The sequence below is a fragment of the Miniopterus schreibersii genome (assembly GCF_964146895.1).
Source record: "Miniopterus schreibersii genome assembly, chromosome: 6".
Lineage (NCBI taxonomy): Eukaryota > Metazoa > Chordata > Mammalia > Chiroptera > Miniopteridae > Miniopterus > Miniopterus schreibersii.
This window is the reverse complement of record NC_138107.1, coordinates 39,006,570-39,027,766: the sequence shown is the minus strand read 5'-3', so window position 1 is coordinate 39,027,766 and position 21,197 is coordinate 39,006,570. Positions and strand designations below refer to the sequence as shown.

At 39.1% G+C, this 21,197-nt stretch overlaps 1 protein-coding gene across 2 annotated transcripts in view; it reads left to right on the top strand.

The window, feature by feature from the left end:
• Positions 1-203: 203 nt before the first annotated feature.
• Positions 204-21,197, top strand: part of SNAP91 (synaptosome associated protein 91) — a 110,210-nt gene continuing 89,216 nt past the window's right edge. Inside the window, exons 1-2 of one of the 2 annotated variants that reach the window (XM_081140714.1) lie at positions 204-360; positions 1,230-1,389. In XM_081140714.1, the coding sequence (XP_080996840.1) occupies positions 1,260-1,389 (130 nt within the window). In that variant the 5' untranslated portion in view covers positions 204-360; positions 1,230-1,259. The remainder of the gene's footprint in view (positions 361-1,229; positions 1,390-21,197) is intronic. The other variant, XM_081140713.1, reaches the window with a different exon arrangement.

Here is a 21,197-nt window from a genome sequence, read left to right as displayed (position 1 = left end):
GCCCGAGGGGGCGGCGTGTGTGAGTAGCTGGGAGGGGGCCGCCAGGAGCGCGGCGGAGAGCTCGCCCCGGTTTGTCCGCCGCCGTCACCTGACTCGCTGGAGCAGCCACAGCTGAGGTGGGGGCGGGGATGGGGACGCGGCACCGAGCGCTGGGGAGACGCGGCGGCGCTGGCGGAGGAGGCGGCAGGCGGGCACTGGCTCCTGGGGCCACCGGCGGCGGGCGCAGGGACCGCGGGGCTGAGGCCAGGGGCTGGGCCAGGGCTGGAGGAATAGCGCCCCGGGGCACCGGGTCCACGCGCGGCCGCACACACCCACCGGCGCGGCTCATCCTGCGGCGGGCGGCGCCGCTCCTGCGGCGGGGTGAGTACCCGCGGCCCGGGCTGGGCCCCCTCCCCCGCGCAGGGCCGCGCGGGGATCCGCGAGGATAATCCTGGGGCGCGGAGCAGGGCCGCGGCCGGTGACAGCGCCGCGGTGCGCTCGGGGCGGGCGGGCGGGGGCTGGGCTGTCAGCCCGTCTCTGCCCCGCTGACAGGAAGGGCGAGGCGCCGGGAGACCGGGGCGCCTCCGCAGAGCCGGGCGGTCCCTGCAGCGCGGATTTGGGGGCGACGGGAGGGTTCCCGGGCGAAGGGCCTCGGCGGCGCTTTAGAGGCGGCGGCGAGGAAGGAAAGCGAGGCGAGGGCATAACATGGCGCAACATTAGTATAATCTCCACTGCGACCGAGGGAGGACGAGCCCATTGCCGCTGCGGCGGGAGGAGGCGGGAAGCGGCCGGGGCTCGGGCATCCAGTTCGTGCTCCGAAGCCTGCGGGCTGCGAGGGGGCAGCGCTGCGGCAGGGAGGCGAGAGGTGGGCACCCGGTGGGCGCGACGCCCGGGGAAGAACCCTGGGGCGCGCCGCTCCGGCACCCGGGGATCAGGTTGCAGGCGAAGCGCTGATAGAAGGGGGGCGCCCCAGGCCGAGGCGGGGCTGGGAGGGGATGGCGGCGCGATGCTGGGACGCGAGCCCGCGCTGGGGTTGCGCGGCGGACCTACCCTTGCTCAAGACCCCCGAGACCGCGCTGCAGGCGCGGGGCACGGCGCGGTGCTGGCTCCGAGAGGCGGTGCCGGGGCGGGGACGCGGGAGCGGAGAGCCGCGCGCGGCTGGAGGAGGCGAGGCCTGGGCGCGCCGCGCCGCGCGCGGGGAGGGAGGGTCTGTAGTTTAAAGCAGGACCGTCTCCCCTACTTTCCCGCAGAAGAGGAGGCGGTAGACCCTGCCAGAGAAGATGTCGGGCCAAACGCTCACGGATCGGATCGCCGCGGCTCAGTACAGCGTGACGGGCTCCGCTGTGGCCAGAGCGGTCTGCAAAGCCACCACTCACGAGGTGATGGGCCCCAAGAAGAAGCACCTGGACTGTAAGCACCTCTTTATATAAGTGGGACATGCGCGCGGCAGAGGCGCGCCGGCGCCGGCCTGGGCTTGCGGTGGGTGGCGCCGCAGCCTCCCCGCTCCCCGCTCCCGGCGGGGCTGCCCCAGGCCCGGCTCGGGATCTCCTCCCGGCAGGTGTCGCCTTGGGCCCCCCTGAAGCCTTGTCTTTGAGCCCTTTTTTTTTTTCTCCTGTTGACCTCCAAGGTCTTAGTGGAGAATATATATATATATATACACACACACACACACACACACCACACACACACACACACATATATATGTATATATACACACATATATACATATATATATACACACACTTATTAATACTATAAGATACCGAAAAATTGCACATTCTGGATTAGTCAGTTTTCACCTCTTATTTTTTTTATTTTTATCCATACTCCCCTTCTTCTCCAGGTTAGAGGAAATCAGGGGTTGCACTGTCATAACAACATGACAAATAAGATGGATTTATGGAAGGTCAAACTTGTCACCCTCGTTGTTTCCTAAATACATTTTGGGTAGTTTTTAGATAGTGTCATCTTTTTTGGTGTCGCTGCTGAGACTTTGTGTGTGGGTGTGGGTGTGTGAGTACGTGTTGTGTATCACCGCACCAAACTGAAATAAATGCAGGCTATTGAGTGAGGAAATTGCACTTCATAGATAATGGCGATTTCATTGTAACTTCCTGGCACACTTCTTTGTCCCGTTCTCAGAAGCTGCTGGGCAGAATGATTAGGCTGTGGTCACAAAATGGATGTGCTTTCCCAGCATGGGAGGCCGTGTGATTTTTACATGAAAACATTTAATTCATAACTTTTTTTTTCATATTGGTTATTTGATGGGGAAAAAAAGTCATTTGGAATCTATATATTTCTGAAATGTTTTATTTGATTAGCAGGCGATCTTTTGTTATTGAAGGGCAAATAGGGACACTTAGAAAAAGGCTTTCACCTGCTTTGGGCCATGGGGCTCCTAATAAGGCCACATCAGAATATATTCTGTAGTTTCCACTCAGTCTTGTGGACCTGCTTAGGATCTGTCCTGTTACAATGTTTGTTAGTAAAGGTCAATGTTGGCATGAGAGAGACACAGATACAGCCATACCCATTTCACATCTGACATCCTTTGCCCGTTTTCTGGTTTTCTTTTGCTTCAGGCCTTCCCCAGTGTCTTCCGTGTGTAGCTGAGAAAATGGCACCAGTGTTAGAGTTGACTCTAGTCCCATCTGTCTGAGCTAAGCTTGGTGAAGCTTACAACAGACATTGTAAGGCTTCTCCAACCTTATGAACCTGTTGTCTCCTAAAATTGAATAATTCTGCTTCTAGAAGCTTGTCTGAGAGGAAAACACCGTTATTCCTTTCCTGGAGGAATTCTTAACAACATTTGTTGATTGCGGTATTATGTGTCATATATGCAGTACAGGATGAGAGAGGCCAGGGCACCTAAAAGAAGTGGAAATTATAAATTCATGACCAGCTCACTTTGCTGCAGCATGCTGAATCATGTAGCCATCTTTCCATCAGTTTCCCCAACTCTGGAAGGGTGACTCATGTCCTAAAGGTATGTGTCAGTCTAGCAAATCCTCATAATAAAAAGGTATAGTTTGTGAATTTGCTAAATGCTATGAAAATAATAAGTCAGTATATCGATACACTTCAGAGAACATTCACAGGTTTGAGCATTTCACTAAAACATTTTCAGATAAAGACTGACTTTTCCATATCTAAATATGTGCAGTCACCTTAATCTTTTAGATGTCAAAAAGTCTCTTAAAATTTTTCAAGGTGGAAGATTTTCCAGTGTCTGCAGCATATGTCAGTAGGTCGGGTGATTTTGAAGATGTGGAACTTAGGGGTAAGATTCCATATTTAAAGAAAACAGCTGAAGTAGGGACTAGTATTGAATTATTGATGTGAATAATCATACATTTATTGAGCTAAACATTTATTGAGCAGTTACTGTATGCCAGGCAATGAGCTTTACATTATTAATTTATCACTGCTTAACCAGTTCAGGGAGGGTAATTAATTTTCACAGCTTTTGACCTCTGTACTTAACTGCCATCTGTGGTTTATTTAGTAATGTTATCTATTGGGTGGGGGGAAGAAACTGTATTAGTTTGAATAGTCTAATCTTCAAAACACCCATCCTGTTTGCAAGGCTTTGTGTGAAATTGAGCATTACAACCCATGTAGTCATTGCAGTCTCTCTGAAATGCATGAAGAAATTTTAATTCTGTCACTTAAAAAAATGAGCAAGAGCCGAGTACTGAGAAGTACTGGTTTTTCTTTTTAACATTTTACATTTCCACTAAGTCATAAATTATCTTCACTTAAAACCAACCTGAGGGTGGAATTTGGGAAGATAGATACTACTTTACTGATATGTTCTATTATAAGAAAAGATGATGTGGAAAATCTGGATGGACATAACATTATATTTATATGCATGGTAAGAAGGCATCTTCATGCAGGATTCCTTGTGAAGTTAAATAACAGTAGACTACCTTAGTAATTTATTCACAGGTTTTCAGTAATGTACCAGTTATGAGTGAGTCATACCTGTCATTAAGACATACAAACACATAACTAAGTTTCACTGTAGGCACTGAAGTATTCTTAAGTAGTTAGTGTTTTAGTTTTGGAAATAATAAACACTAGTTGAGAGGAAAAGAGCACAAAATGTAGAGTTGGGGATTTGAGACCAAAAAAATAATTTACAATTAATTTCATTTGTGTATAACTTTTTAGTGTAGAGTTTAGATTGGAAAATTATAAGAATAGAGTATATGGTTTCATGATTTTTTTTTAGATATCTGATTAATTAAATGGACTCAAAATCTTTATGAAAAGTGTACTTAATGTTAATTAAAGTACTGGTTTAAAAGATAATTTTTTTTCTCTTTAGGCTCATAGACCAAGAAAATTTTTGTTAATTATGGTGATTTATAAAATGATACTTAATCGTACATGATTTATACACTTAAATTATTTGTTACCATCTGGGGCAGAATTACATATGGTGAGAAGATGGAGATAAAAAACAAAAAACTCTAGAAATATATTCTCAGATTTGTTTCACCTTTTTCCCAAAAACAGTATGTTTCTTAGAGGAAGAATGTAGCCCAAATCAAATATTAAAGTAACAAGATTCAATAGGGTACCCAGTACCTACCCAAATGCTGTGTCAAGGTTAAAGAACAAACCACAACCAAAAAATAGGGAGTTGGCTGAAAGTAACACCTGCAGGGGGAATATTTGGGAAGTTTTGCAGCCCTGATATAAGATTCATTTTGGTTAATAGCTCTTATGAACAATTTCTATATATGCTATGTTATTAAAAGACCCTACTTAAGATCATCAGAATTTAAACTTAGACATTAGTATTAACATCCAACCAAACCTTATGAGAAGCCAAGTTTGTTATCAGTAATCCTATTTTTTTGTATTCTAAACCTCTTGAGGGTTTTTAATAATGAGCTATTCCCACATAATAAGCAAGTGATTCAAGTTCTGAATCTTATGTTTGAGAGACATTTTCATTTTTTAAGAGATTCTTCCCCCTCCCCCCATATTAAGAGAAAATTCAGTGGTATTTCTTTTAAGAATATCTGTTAAAGGTAGGGTGAGATAAGATTCAAGGCAAATACTGGCAAATTACCACACAATTCCTGCTGCTTTAATTCTATTCATAAAATTTCTGCTAATAAGTAAGAAATTTTCTGAGTAAACATAAAATGAAAATTTAAACCTAAAAGTTTATTTGCTTTGCAGAAGATTGCTTAGTATATATAATACATATCTTTATTTATAGAAATGCTGTTTGTACACTAATCCAGTTAATACCATATCTATATTTGTTGTAACTTATAGAGCTTTCTATAGTGCTAAGATCCAAAAATTAAGCCAAGTTTATTGTAACAATATATAAAAGTTTACTAGACACTAGGGCAACTTTCAGATATTCTCATTTACTATTTATTATAGTCTAAATATACCCTTCATTTTTCTATATCAAGGCACACTGTCTCTTCTTGATTTCATCAGAAGACCCAGCCCAAGGATGGTTTAGAATAATCTGAATTATTTTTTAGGCAGCCAAGAAGAGATGGGGAAAATACACTTCTGAACAGCTTTTCAGAAATGAGAAACCTAAGGGGTCCAATCTCTGTGGTCCTGTGATGTTCTGGGATGATGCTCAGCATCCCAGGAGGGAAGAAAAGAGAGCATGTGAGATTCAGGGGTTGGCAGGAGCCAGGGAAGCAAAAGAGGTGCCAAGAGTCAGGCAATAGTAGGGAGCTTGCTTCAGAAATGACTTAAAGTAACTACGCAGGCTTTATATCCGCTAGCAGAAAGATTAGGATTTCTTCCTGGATCTTTTTACTTCCTCATTTTCAGAAAAATCTTTTTTTTATGATATAATATTAAATATATTTGGGTCCCTTTTAATATTTTTCCCTCTTTGACAATCCATGTGGTTAGCAGATATTTTCTTAGAACCAGTATAAAGATGGTAATGGTAATTCAAATTGATGTTTTAAAAGTTGCCCTAGTGATTTAAAAAATTGTATATATGGAAAAACATATAAAATTATGTATGTAGTAGGTAAATTTGTATCTTAGTTTCAGTATTAGCTTGCAGCATTTTAGATTAAAGTCTAGATTTTTGGTACATTGCCATTTTAGTTTTAATGTTTAATAAATGGTCACTGAAGTCTTATTTGTAATTTAATCTGAGCACTTAGTTGCCATGGATCTCCCTCTTAGCTTTTCACAAATAAATATCTTACCTCCTCGCTTCAAATTGATCGATGCTAGGATAGGGTGTTCTTTGGAGTTTATCTTGGTTTCAATATCTTGGTAAAGAAGGTCAGAAGTGACATATAACCCTGTTCCCTCAGGGCCGACGATGCTTTCCTTACAGAGTTGTAGTTTAGGTGACTCAGCTCCTGAGCCAGCAGCTACTAAGAGATCCTTCAAATATAATCTTGGCACAGTTAAATAATTTCAAAAGCCCCATTTCTCGCCATTAAAAATATTTTAAATTCCTTTTTCTTTACGGAGAAATATATTGTTTGCTTGTGAAGGGAAATGTTGGCTGTTTTTTCTTAGGTGTTTATGTAATGTGCTCAGTTGTTCGTTTCTCATAAAGGGGACAATAGTTGAATGGCATATGAGTGTCAATTGTGTGATGACCTGTAAGAAAGAAATGATGGAGTCTTCCTTATAGCACAAACCAGAGAGAGAATTGTACCCTGAAGCCCACAGCCTTTCCATAGCTTTCTTTCCTGCTCTCCCAAGTGTGTGAGGGTCCCCTCACCCTCCCATGTATGTGCATAAGGTTTCTCTCTTGCGTATTTTTATGTAAGACCTAATATCTTCTAAAGGATTTTGTGATGTGTCATTCCTGGTTGCTCAGGAGAGAGAGAAGCTGAATCTTTGCCTGCTTTGTGTGGTTTTGTTTTTTGGCCTTGGTTATTTCCCTAGAGTTGGCACTTTTATTTTCAATTATAATTCTCCTTCTTCCTACATCATTTATTCTCTGTGTCATCGGTATGTTACCCTCTCTTTCTCTCTCTCTTATAAACAATTTCAAGTATCTCCATTTAAAATAGGCAAAACCACCTACACACAACTTTCCTTGGACTCTGTGACCTCTTGCAGGAACCACCCTGCCATCCCTTGCTTTTCTTTCACAACCAAACTCCAGGAAAAATAACTCGGCATTCCAAAGAAACCAAATTCAACTCTACCCCTTTGGATATCCTGTCTTTGATTGACTTAATTCATACATGAAACATTAGAATTGCAATTAGGAACTAGGCATTGCCCATCCAGTTGTCCAAACTATTAACCTGAGAGTTATCCCTCATCTCTCAAATCCAGTGGGTGACTAATTATTAAAAACACTCTGAAATCTCCTTCGTTAGCTTTCTTCTGCCTTGGTTTAGATCAGTAATAAACCTCACCTGTAAAATGAAGACTAATAATGGTACCTACCTCACTTTTGGTGAGGAACAAGTGAGATAATGCATGTTAAACACCTGGCCCAGAGTTTGACACATAAATGTGGAAAGAACATCAGTTATTAATCCCACTGCTCCCACTAACCATCACTAATACAATTGTTGTTGCTACTACCATTATTGCTACTCCTACCACTATAACAACTGATACATGTAATCCTTAATGATTTGCCCTTACTACTTCTCTGGGCTTGTTTTTTGCCCCCTTCTTTCAGTTGCTTCAGTTTTTACTTTAATTCTAACTTTCCACTTTGATAATTTGGAAGCTATATATATTATTTCTGTTTTTTTAGTGTTTCCCCTTAAAATTTTAATATGCATGCTTAAAGTTTCCTCCCAAACAAATTTAGAAACTTTTAACTCCAATCACCCCCTTCTTACATGCTATAGTTGTTCAGTGTTTTAATTGCACCATAGTTTTAAACCCCAAGCTACATATTATTATTCAATATAGGCAGTGTTTATTCAGATAGATCCTCCTCAACTTCTTTGATCACCATTTCTTCATTAGGTCTAAAATTTTCTTGCTTTTACTTTTTTTTAAATTTATTTTTCAATTATAGTTGACATACAGTATTATATTAATTTCAAGTGTAGAACATAGTGATTAGACATTTATATACCTTGGGAAGTGATCATCCCAATAAGTCTAATAGCCATCTGGCACCATACATAGCTATTACAATATTATTGACTATATTCCCTATGCTGTACTTTACATCCCTGGGACTTTTTTATAACTGGCAATTTGTACTTCTTAATTACTTTCATCCATCCTCCTCAAGGGCCTCCCATCTGGTGACCACTAATTTGTTCTCTGTATCTATGAGTTTGTATTATTTTTATTTATTTATTTTGTTTTTTAGGTTCCACATCAAAGTAAAATTATATGATATTTGTCTTTCTCTATCTGACTTATTTCACTTAGCATAATACCGTCTGGGTCAATCCATGTTGTCACAAATAGTAAGATTTCATTCTTTTTTATGGCAGAGTAGTATTCTATTGTGTGTGTGTATATATATAGCACATACCACTGCTTGCTTTCTTACCCATTCATTTATCATTGGACACTTAGGTTGCTTCCATTTCTTGGCTATTGTAAATAATGCTTCAGTAAACATAGGGGTGCATATATCTCTGCAAATTAGTGTTTTGGATTTCTTCAGATAAACACCCAGAAGAGGACTTGTTGGATCATATGGTAGTATGGTAGTTCTACTTTTAATTATTTTTGGAACCTCCATACTGTTCTTTATAGTGGCTGCACCAATTTACAATTCCACCAACAGTACATGAGAGTTTCCTCCACATCCTCACCAACACTCATTTGTTGATTTATTGACGATAGCCCTTCTGACAGCTGTGAGATGATACCTCATTGTGGTTTTAATTTGCATTTCCAGATAATTAATAATGTTGAGCATCTTTGCATATGTTTATTGGACATTTATATGTCCTCTTTGGAGAAATGTCTATTCAGGTCTTCTGCCCATTTTTTAATTGGACTGTTTGTTTTTTCTGATGTTGAATTGTATGAGTTATTTATAAATTTTGGCTATTAACTCCTTATCAAATGTATGATTGACAAATATCTTCTCACATTCAGTAGCTTGTCTTTTTGTTTTGTTGATGGTTTTGTTCACTGTGCAAAAACTTTTTAGTTTGATGTAGTCTCATTTGTTTATTTTTATGTTTTGTTTCCGTTGCCTGAGGAGACATATCCAAAAAAATAGCACTAAGAGTGAAGAGCTACTGCCCATGTTTTCATCTAGGAGTTTTATGGTCTCAAGTCTTACATTTAAGTCTTTAATCTATTTTGAGTTTATTTTTGTATACGGTTAGTTTATCTGTATATACAATTTTAAATTGACAGTTATTTTCTCTTTGAAGATAATATGTCACTCTTTTGGCCTTAAGAAGTCAACTATTAGTCTACCTGCTTTTAGGTAATCTCTTTTTTTGTGTGGCTGCTTTTAAAATCTGTTTGCCTTGTCCTTCTGTAGTATATGTGTGTTTAGATGTAGCCTTCCTTTTATTTATTCTATTTGGAACTTGTTGGATTCTCTGAATCTGAGAATTCATGTCTCTCATCAGTTCTGGAAAATTCTCAGTGTTCCAGTTACCATTATTTGTTGCCTATACTCATTCTCTTTATTCTCTCCTTCAAATATGATTATACACATGTTAGACCTTCTCATTTTATCCTTATATTTCTAAATATACTCTTCATAGTTTCTAATATTTCCTTTACTGTTTAGCATGTTTTGTTTTTCAGATATCTTCCAGTTCATTAATTCTCTCTCTAGCTATGTCTTTTCTGCTTTTATTCATCTTGAGGTTTTAATATTATTCACTTACATTTTTTTCATTTTTGAAGTTTTTCAAATTAGGATTTTTTATAACATACATTTTTTGCCACATGTTTAAGTTCCTCTTTTATTTCTTTACTATTTCAGACACAGTTCATTTTATACTCTGTATGTCTTAGATTCATTACATGAATTTCTGTTTCTGTTATTATTTTTGCGTGACCCTCATGCATGATTTGTTTCCTCATGTGTTTTGTAATTTTGGACTCCTAAATCATGTTGGCTAGGACTTCATCTGTGGGAATCCTGAGAAGCCTAGCATCACCTGAAAAGGATTTGTGTTTGCTTCTGTGAGCTCCCACAGTGCTGTCATCTTGGGAGCATCTTAAGTTGATTTCTGCTATTGGAGTTTCTGATCTTGTACAGGTCTAGGTCCATATTTTGAAAATCTAAAAAGCTCAGAAGACCAATTTTTAAATTTTTTTTTCCAAATCATTTGGTGGGAAAATTTTACCTGATATAGCCATTATAATACTACCTGCTATGAAGGTTCATGTGTTGAGCTACAGAAATATTGTCATTATGTGTGCTGTACAGATTATACTGGGTGTTACTTAATATATGATGTATATGTCATATTACTTCCGTAAAATCTGAAAAATCTTAAATTCTGAAACATATATGGCTCCGAGGATCTTGGTTAGAGGAGTATGAATCTGTAGTCTAAATTTGAATCACAGTCTTGGGCAGGGGGAAATCTATGGTTAGAAATGCCTCAGAGATATTTCTTTTCCTTCATCTACCTAGAACCTAAGCTGAGTGGGACAAGTTTTTCTGCTGTCTTCCTTTGCTGGAAGGTATTCTTTTTTGTTTTTGTTTTTTTCTTCTGATTTTACTAAGGGAGTAACTCTATGAGGATCCTAGATTTATACAGAGGTCTTAGTTCCAGCTATCCACCTTGCTTATTCCTAAAGACCTTGTCTCCTGTTCCCCACAGGACTCTTAAAATCTAAGCCTCTGCCCACTCACATTAACACATGGCCTCAGGAAGCCTTCTTTTCAGTATCAGTTTACTATGTGGTTTTCTGCACTTCTTTCTTTCTTGGCCCTGAGGATTGCTTTCCTTCTGAGTTCACCCAAATGGTTGGAAGGATGCTTGTTATTTACCTGGATTATCAGGAGGGGTTTTGGGATTGTTGTGTTGTTTTTGATAGTCTACCTACATGCTAGAAATGGAACCAGCCTATTTTTCCTATCCTCTATCCCCCACCAATCCCCACCCCCAGCACAAATACCACAGTTCTTTCCTAAACAACTTTGAAATTCATTAGATTCAGTATACTCTATATTATTTGGGGGCCATTGCACATGCTGTTTCTGTGTTTAATATATTTTTAAAATCTCATTTATAAAACCTAGATTAGTCATTCTTTCTCAGATGTGTCTCTGTGCATATATTCCTGTCATATCACAAAGTTGTGGTGGGATTCTGATCATGGTTTTTTTATTTCTCTAGTCTTCAGTTGAGGCTGCCTTATCCCTGACACCAAATAAAGCATGGGAACAGGTTTTGGTAAACATTTGCTAAATGATTTTTTTATTACACATTTCATATTTCCCAAATTTTAGACCCTTTTTTCTTATTTCTATTTAAAAGTTTTACCTTTACTTGCTAACCTTTCAGAAGAGCAAGGAGTTGCAACGTGTTTCATTTTCTCTCAGGGTTATGAATAGAAGTATAATATTGGAGGAAAACAAAGGAAACATTTAATTGCCATTGTGGATAGTTAATGTTTATTTCCTGACAGTCTCTCAACACTTGCATTCTTGTGATATGATAAAAATTTAATTTGGGGAAAATTGTATTCTTGATATGGAGAGTTTTTTGGCTGTGGATTTAAAGCATATGTATACTGATCTTGGTGCATATCAGCAATGATTAGATAGTAGATGATTAGGTATTAATATCAGAGAAAATTCTTTGCTAGCATTTTGTCTGTGTGTATGTGTGCACACATTTACTTTAGCTTGTTTTGAGTTAGATACAGTTGAGTAGCATTGCTTTTCAGTATCCATTTTATAATTCATAAATACATACATTATGAATAGTAAGGATAGTTACGGAAGAAGAGCATTATTTCAGAAGTACCTACTTTTAATTTTCACTGAAATCATATTATTCACTGTGTCTGTAGTGATATTACTCATTAACATGATAATATTACCATTAACAATTTGAGGATTTCAGAAAAGCAGTGAGGAAAGGGGATGAGCTTATGCTAAAACTTTGGGTTGTTTTGTCTTTGTAAAGAGACTGATAAATGTTAACATATTTAATTTAGTTTTTAATGAACTGCTTGGAGACATTAGAAATTAACTTTCAGTACTGAGGCTTTCAGTGGCTTATTTAGCACAATCCCATTATTTATTCATTTAACAAACATTTGAGTATTTACTAAATGCCAGGAATTGTTCCAGGAGGCAGGGGTATCATGGTGAGCAAGATACACAGAGCTTTTGGCATCAGAGGCTTGCAGCTTAGTAGAGGAGACCGAAAACGAAAGAAATAATTACAGGTGTTTAAAAAAAAGGACTGAGTTTTAACAGGGGAGGCAAAGACTACAGTGGAGGCCTGTTGCAGAGAAAGTGATGGTTAAGCCCAGACTTGAAGAATGACTGGGATTTACCTAGGTGAGGACAAGGACTGCTGCATTATCTTATCTAGGAACAGGCTCAAAGAAAGCAAGGCATATTTTAGGAATTTAAAGGACGTAAGGGTTGCTGCAAAACTGAGTTGAAGAGGACTGACAGTGTTAACAGATGAGACCTGAGCTGTGAGCAGGGGCCAGATCCGGAGGGTCTTCTAGGCTGGAGAGAATGTTAGGAATTGTCCAACCTCTTCATTTTTACAAGTGAGGAAACTGAATCCCAAACAGGTAAAATCACACATTCTACATGTGTCAGTACGAAATAATTCTTATCTGCCTTCAGCAGGTGCCCTAATGGGTCACTGCTTTGTTCACCTAGTTCTGATTGCTATGTAAATGCCAGAAAATATCCTCTGTGTAGGTCATGTAGGAAATGTAACAATATTTAAAAATAGATTAGATGATAGATAGATATGTGTGTATAAGTGTGTATATATGTACATGTGTGTACACACACATATAGATACACAAACACATACACTTTAACTGTCTGAATTCAAATTCACTGTAAATGCAAACATAACCCAGGGCACTCTGACAGTACACAGTATGCATTAGTCCCTGATAGTGTTCCAGCGTTCATCTTGTTAGCCTGACCTTTTTTTTTTAACTAATCTTAATTAATTTATTAGTTAAATTAATTATTAGATTAAAACAGAAAATACATATGATCATAGATGCTGAAAAGATATTTGACAAAAGTCAATACCCAGTCATACTAAAAGAGATTCTTAGGAAATTAGGACTAGGCGATGACTTCTTTAATTTCATAAGCTATGCTATTAAACATGATACCAAAAAAAACTATTGAACATCATAATTAATGATACAATTTCAAAAGGATTAACAATAAAATTAAAAGGTAGACAAGGATACCCACCATCACTGCTTTTTATTTTATTTAGTTTTTATTTTTTCAGCTTCAAACAACACCATAGCCTGACCTCTTTTCATCTTTTCCCTCTTCTTGTCTGTTGCTTGGTTCTTGGGTCATGGTTTTGACACAGGAGAATGTTACTTATGCCATTGGTGACAATGAAAACTAAAAAGATTGCAAGCTTGTGTAATTTAGTTAAAAATATTTTTAAAAAACTATGTATTAAAACAAACTTCAATTTAAAGACCATTTAGTTTGGTGGTACTATTGTGGTAACATAATTTATAACATTTGTTAACTATCCACCAATGAATTCAAGCTTAACTATTAAAAATCCAAAACAAAAACCAAAAATAAATCCCCAAAATCACCATATATATTAAGTATATCTAAGTATGTTCCTGCTGTACTTTCCTGGGTTTGTTTTTAGTTTGCTAACACCAAAGAAAAAAACTAAAGCTATTAAATTTAGATTAAGTAAATATCCAAGTAAAGAAGGATTTTACTTTTCTCCTATTCTTTGCAAAGCCAATTATTTTCACATCACCATGCTCTGTAATTCTTTTCTTCAAGATCAATATTAAAAATATCAGAAAAGATTCTATTGATTCTTCCTTAAAAACTGAGATAAATTTTTTAAAAACTTCTTATAATCTCTTATAGTCTCAAATTGTACAGTCTACAAACCCTCCATGATCTAGCTAAATAATTCAGTTAGACCAAGGCTTAATGAAATTTTGTTATTTTTGACTCCCTAACCCACCAGGGTTGGAGTGTATTCAGTGTATTCATGTTTTTCTGGCCTCTTTATTAAGTATTTTGACAGTTAATATTCTGGCTTTGGCTACCTTTGGATGAGCATGACCTTAGCCATGGAAGGTTCCATGGAGGGCTGATTTGAGGGTGTGCTAATGAACAGGCTGAACTATTTAATACCTGCATCTCCTCATTGCTTTGTGATTCTTTACGTGTTCTCTTTTCTCCACAAGAATTCTCATCATGGTTCCAAGAAACCACTTCATTTTTAGTTGTACTTGCTTGCATTTTGTGGAGAACTGTGTGCCGTAGTAACATTACTCTGTCAAGGGTCTGTTCCATAAACACATCTCAGTGGAATGGAGATTTGACTTTGGTTCTTCTGAGGGATTGTGCTAGTCATTTCATTTAGTGTACGTAAACAAAGAAAGAAGTGCTTTTTTGGTTGAGTTCAGCATTACTTTTTCGGATAGAAAAAGAAGAGTATGAATTGGGCAGTCCCTTGGGAAGGCGTATTGGCAGTAGTAATCAAAATTTTTGATAATCCTTTGACCCAGAAGTTTGCTATAAATTTATCTCAGATAAATGAAAAGAAAAATAGAAAAGATATACATCCAAAGGTGCTTGTTGCAGCAATGTATATAGGAATACAAAATTGAATACACCAACATGCTTAATTAAAAAGTGATGGTGTATCCAAACAACAGGATACTGGGCAGCCTTGAAAAATGAGATTCTTAAAGTGTATTTGACATGGGAAGATGATTTATGAGATATGATATGGTTTTAATTTTTTTAAAGTACGTATATGCCCATAATATGTACAGTGGTACCTGGGTTTTCGACGTCTCTGTTGACAAACATTTTGGTTTATGAACGCCGTAAACCCAGAAGCAAACACTTCGGTTTTTTAACACGCCTTGGAAGTCGAACATGCCACACGGCTTCCGCTGAGGGCAAGGTCCTGAGGCCCAGCTGTTGTCTGTGGATCCCTCAGAGGGAAGAATTCTCATTTGCTTTGCTCAGGGCATGGCTTGCCTGTGTGTGTGGCGTGATACGATGATTGTCACTCTCAAGCAGAACTGCTTAGTTGGGAATTCCAAGAGAGAGTGGCCGATACAATTTTACATCTTGCTCACATCAGTCTCCTGTGGACGGTGCTTTCCTTCCTAGAGATCCCATCCTCTAGGGTTTCAGGGTCCTCCACTGGGCACTGCGCATCTGTCCAACAGAGGAAGGCAGACAGAAGGGAGGACGGTCCAGGCTGCAATCACTTCACCTGTGTTCCATTAGCAAGAACTCAGCGGCCTTGCCAAAATGTGGGAGAAGGTGGGAAGGAAGTCTGGCTGCAAGTCCAGACAGGCGAGGAAATGGGATATAAACACAGAGCATTGCCTTAGCCATATCCAGGGAAAAAGAAATTGGATCATGGCTTGTCACCTATACCTTAAACACTCTTATTTTATGCCACTGGATTGCCAGAGATTTCACTGCTGTAAGAATGTAACTTATTATCTAGCAATAAGCTAGCTGCTGTTCAGTTTTCTTTCCGCAATGCCGGGCAATTCTGCAAATGGGTGACTAATGGTTGGCCGGTAGACTCACTATATATTCCTCCACCCTTGGCAGACATTGCAGGTTGATCCTGGCACTCTTTTCTTCAAAGCTTTGATTTGGCCTCCAAGTACATCCATGTACAGTGTTTTGGATTTCTGCTGTCAGGGTGACACTTAAGATGAAACAGATTTGCCATCACCTCTCTAGGCAATTTATTCATACTGGATACTAAGACAAAGTGCTTGCTGATTTTACCTGGACTCCCAGAATTGGCCTTCATCTTGGATGGTTCCAAGCCCAGAATTCACTTGTCAATGAGCTTGTCTTTAAAAGCTAGTAATTCAGAGATTTGTGTGATTAGACCATGGCAAGAAGTTCTTCCTTGGTCTGTTAAATAGCAAAAGGGTGACTTCATATTTTGCATCCTTAAGTGCAAAAAGGATGTTTTGAATTTTTGCACTTAAAATCTAAACTTTCTCCAGGTATCAAGTTTGGTATTAATCTATTGCCTTAAATGATAAGTTATGCAAAGCATATTTGAATTTTAGTACCAAGAGATTTTCTTTGAGTTGCTACTCAAGTACAAGTACATGGATATGGTTTCCTTTTTAATGTAAGATGATTCTTGACTCACTTGTTTGATGTATAATACATTAGCAGTCTGCCTTTTCCTGTAAGATTTAAGTGAATTAAAATAAAGGATCAATTGCTATTATCCTCACAAACCCCTTTGAGACAAATACTCCTTTTTTACTCTACAGAGGGGAAAATGAGGCCCAAGGAGGTTAGAGACCATCCAAGGTCCCACAGCTAATGAGAGAAGGAGTCAGGATTTCATCAAAGGTTCTAACTGCAAGAATATTTTCTCCTTTGTTTGATGTTGTCTGTGTCTCTAGTGTCACAAGTAGCAATAATCCCAAACAAAACCCGATAAAACACCATATGTTTGTTACATCCTTGGATAAACTTATTTCTGGGTATTTTATTCTTTTTAAAACAATTGTGAATGGGATTGTTTTTTTAGTTTCCCTTTCTAATAGTTCATTATCGGTATATAAAATGCAACCTATTCCTGGATATTTATTTTGTATCCTGCTACTTCACTGAATTCATTTATCATTTCTAGTAGTTTTTTGGTGGAATCTTTAGGGTTCTCTATATACAGTATCACGTCATCTGCAAATAACAACAGTTTTACTCACCATATGATTGTTTCAGGGAATTAAAAACAGGGTTAGATCTAAAGGCACGTCATTCACTAATTAGCTACATGGGCAAAAATCCTCCAAAGGCCTTCCTCTGTTTAATGGGGGAGGGGGGAATGGAGAGGGTGGGTACAAATGACTATTCTTGAGCCAGTCTCAACCCTCATCAGTTACGCCTTTTGTTGATTTGCTCCAGAGGCCTTTATTTTAACATACTTTTTAATTACAGACTTTGGGAGGTGGTGGAAGGTTCAGCAGAAGGAGTACTGATTTGTGATCAGAGGACCTAATGTAATTTCAGGCTCTATTACTTTCTGGCTGTGATCTTGGGCCAATTAACTTATGTGGGGATGAGGGGAGAGCTCAGTCTCTTCTAAGGCATCATGGGGTTATGCTAACATTTAAATGAATAGGTTTGTTAAAAACAGCAATAACAACAACAAACTTCAACCCTAAATTACTTAATAAATTATTGTGACTGGAGGAAAATGTCTTTTGGACCCCAGCAGTTACCTTCCTAGGTATCATCGGTGAGGTACTTTGTGCAGCAATAAATAGGCGAAACGAGCCCACTTTAGCTGCTCTGTGCTTATCTTTGGCATGAGCTTGAGAGACTGTAGTATATTCCTAGACGATATGAAAAGATATGGGGCAATTGAGCCCTCACTATATGGGTTTATGATCTTGTTTTTGTTCTGTTGACAAGTGTTAGTAATAATTATCAAAATATAAGTATAACTTGTGTTTGATTAATATCACTTCCTAACATACATTATTAAGACTCGGTAAAAAAAAAGTTTAGACTTAGGATTTTTTTAGATATTAAAACTATTCCAATATGGTTCCACTAAAGGATTATTGATTCTTTAAAAAAATAATGGTGGTTCTCCACGGAAATGTTTAAGATATGTAGGAAGTTACACAGCTAAAATATGTGGAGTGACTGTTGTTGGACCTAGATTCTTTATGATTACGATTTGGTTATTGTTGAAGACATGACTAGAAATGAAGACACACTAAATATATTGTTTTGCATTAAGCACTAATGAATTGTCCTTGAGGAAAGATTTTTTTTAAATATTTAGAAAACAATTTGAACTGATAAAATTGATTTAAAAGTGAGATCGGTTTCATGGTGAATCTCAATGTATATGGTTTAAGCTAATAGTGAAATATACTTGAAAGGTTTTGACAGGTTTTGGTACTAATAGAAAGGTGAACAAAACTTAGTGGAACCATATAACAAAATTTAGTCAATAAATAATAGCAAGGACGCTAATGTTAATGTTTGGATTGAAGACATTTTGAAAAGTTATTAGCTGGATAATTGAATCACTTTTAATTTTACATATAAAAATTTAGTCCTTATAGCTAACAATAAGCTGTGTGTTTAAAAATTCATAACATTTAATAAGCTAATTGACCAGGTACAGTATAACTTTAGGGAGGTTATAATTTGTAGAGCTTGTCAAAAATCTTAAGTAGGTCATGATTATGAGCTATTCTATTTTTAAACAATTTGTGTGCTTTTTGTTATATATTTCTTATAATTGCTAAAGTTGGCTATTAAAAATGTAAAAAGGACAAACATTTGCCTTGTCTTAGGAGTACCATTTTTTAGTTAAACTTTTAATCTTAAAAACTCAAGACTTAATCATCGATAGTAAGATCCTCAGAGTTGAGCCCTAGACAGACAGATCAGTTGGTTAGAGTGTCGTCCCCGCACACCAAGGTGGCAGGCTCGGTCCCCGGTCAGGGCAAAGGCAAGAAGCAACCGATGATGCATAAATAAGTGTAACAACAGAATCAGTGTCTCTCTGTCTCTGTCTCTGTCCCTGTCTGTCTGTCTCTGTCTGTCTCTCTCTCCCACTTCTCCCCTCTCTACAATCAATTTTAATAATGATAACTAGAGTTGAAATGCATAAGGAATGAATATTAGCCATCTCTGCATCATGTTATAACTCATTATATATATTAAATCTTGGTTATCTTATATAAAACTGTTACATGGTAGCTTAAAATAGTTTTTATACAAGATGATATTTCTTAGAAGTAAATATTAATACCTTTCCCCTGCTAGTTTAATAATTATTGTGAGACTGTTTTAGGAGAACCAAACTAATACCATGTATTTTATTTTTCTTATAGTGTATAGCCAGAGAGATGAAATTGAAGTGTGTTAGGACAAGATAGAAAAGCAGGAATTGCCAGAATTATACAACCTGCCTGTCTCTCTTGAGCTAAAGATTCACTCTTCTTGTTTCCAAACTTAGTCCTACGAAAAGCACCCTGGGCTTTGTAATGTCGGCCTTCTCTTTGCTTGGAGGCGTGTGTCAGTATAGATACAACCAACCAAACAACACATTGCTTTAGCAGAGAGTTAAGCGTTTTATTATTAATGCGTAACTGAGCTGAATTGTGTTTCCTTAGACCCACAAACCTTCAAACAGGTGCTTCCTAACTAACTTTGACATCTCAGATTATGCTCTAGTCTCTTCTGAGACTCGCAGCGAAAGGACAACAGGGAGAGCGCAGGTCTGTTAGAAAGCGGGGTCACAGGAGTGGTTAGACAGCGGGGTCACAGGAGCGGTTAGACAGCGGGGTCACAGGAGCGGTTAGACAGCGGGGTCACAGGAGCGGTTAGACAGCGGGGTCACAGGAGCGGTTAGAAAGCGGGGTCACAGGAGCGGTTAGAAAGCGGGGTCACAGGAGCGGTTAGAAAGCGGGGTCACAGGAGCGGTTAGAAAGCGGGGTCACAGGAGCGGTTAGACAGCGGGGTCACAGGAGCGGTTAGACAGCGGGGTCACAGGAGCGGTTAGACAGCGGGGTCACAGGAGCGGTTAGACAGCGGGGCTCGCAGGAGCGGTTAGAAAGCAGGGGTCGCAGGAGCGGTTAGACAGCGGGGTCACAGGAGCGGTTAGACAGCGGGGCTCGCAGGAGCGGTTAGAAAGCAGGGGTCGCAGGAGCAGTTAGAAAGCGGGGTCACAGGAGCGGTTAGACAGCGGGGTTACAGGAGCGGTTAGAAAGCAGGGTCACAGGAGCGGTTAGAAAGCGGGGGTCGCAGGAGCGGTTAGAAAGCGGGGGTCGCAGGAGTGGTTAGAAAGCGGGGGTCGCAGGAGCGGTTAGAAAGCGGGGGTCGCAGGAGTGGTTAGACAGCGGGGTCACAGGAGCGGTTAGACAGCGGGGTCACAGGAGCGGTTAGAAAGCGGGGTCACAGGAGCGGTTAGAAAGCGGGGTCACAGGAGCGGTTAGAAAGCGGGGTCACAGGAGCGGTTAGACAGCGGGGTCACAGGAGCGGTTAGACAGCGGGGCTCGCAGGAGCGGTTAGAAAGCAGGGTCACAGGAGTGGTGCGTTTGTCTTGGTCACAATGTTACTCATTGCGCAAGAAGAGGTTTGTTCATCACAGTATCAGGAAGTGCTCCCCAGGAAAAATTAAAACCTTCAAATTAAGTTATTGCTGTGTCCATAGTTATTTGGAAAACCTTCAGTATATGATGCTCCCTTTTATCCTTATGTCCAAGGAAACTTACCTGAGGGTATTTTTCATATTCATCATAAATACAAAGAAAATCTTAATCGTTTAGCAATAAGGGAGGGTAGAAGGAAATCGTTAAGATTAATAAAAACTTTTAACATATAAAATGAAAATAAGGTAAGTAATAAGAAATGGAAAGGAAGTAAAAGGGGAAAAATGAAGAAAATTATAGCCAACCACTTAAGACAAAATTTTATAACCTACAGAAAATATGGAGAGTTCAATGTCAAAATGGAATGTGTAAAATAGAAAATATTGAAAGGTGAGGCAACTGACCTGAAGGGGGGGGGGGGGTTGGAAACCAGTATTTCACATGGATTAATAGGAAATTAAAGCTGTGATATTTATATCCATAATTTTTTTTGAGGAATGATGTCAAAGGTTATTTATTTGTTTTCTAAATTTCAGACCTCAGTCTTTACCGACTTCTCTCTTGACTTTTGTACTTAGATTACAGAGTGACAGGAACCCCATGGTACTGAAATGAGTTCATCTTTACTAGGATTTTAAACAATTTTATCCCAAAATTATTTGGACGTTTCCATTTTTAGCACTTGTTTTGTGCTTTATTTTTTCTGGTAATCTACCATTTTTTGCCATTCTTTGGATGAGCAAAATGTATTAAGGTTCTTTATTTTGCCCTGTTCTACAGATGTTTATTGAGGACCATAGCCTGTTTTGCTGGGTGTTGGCTTTCTTGCTCTTGTGGTCTTATAATTTGGTATGAGTGCCAAAAAAGGTATTTTAATTTCAAGGTTTTAAATGACGACTGTTTGAAAGCTGTGCCATGTAGTTTCATAGGCATGTTTTAAA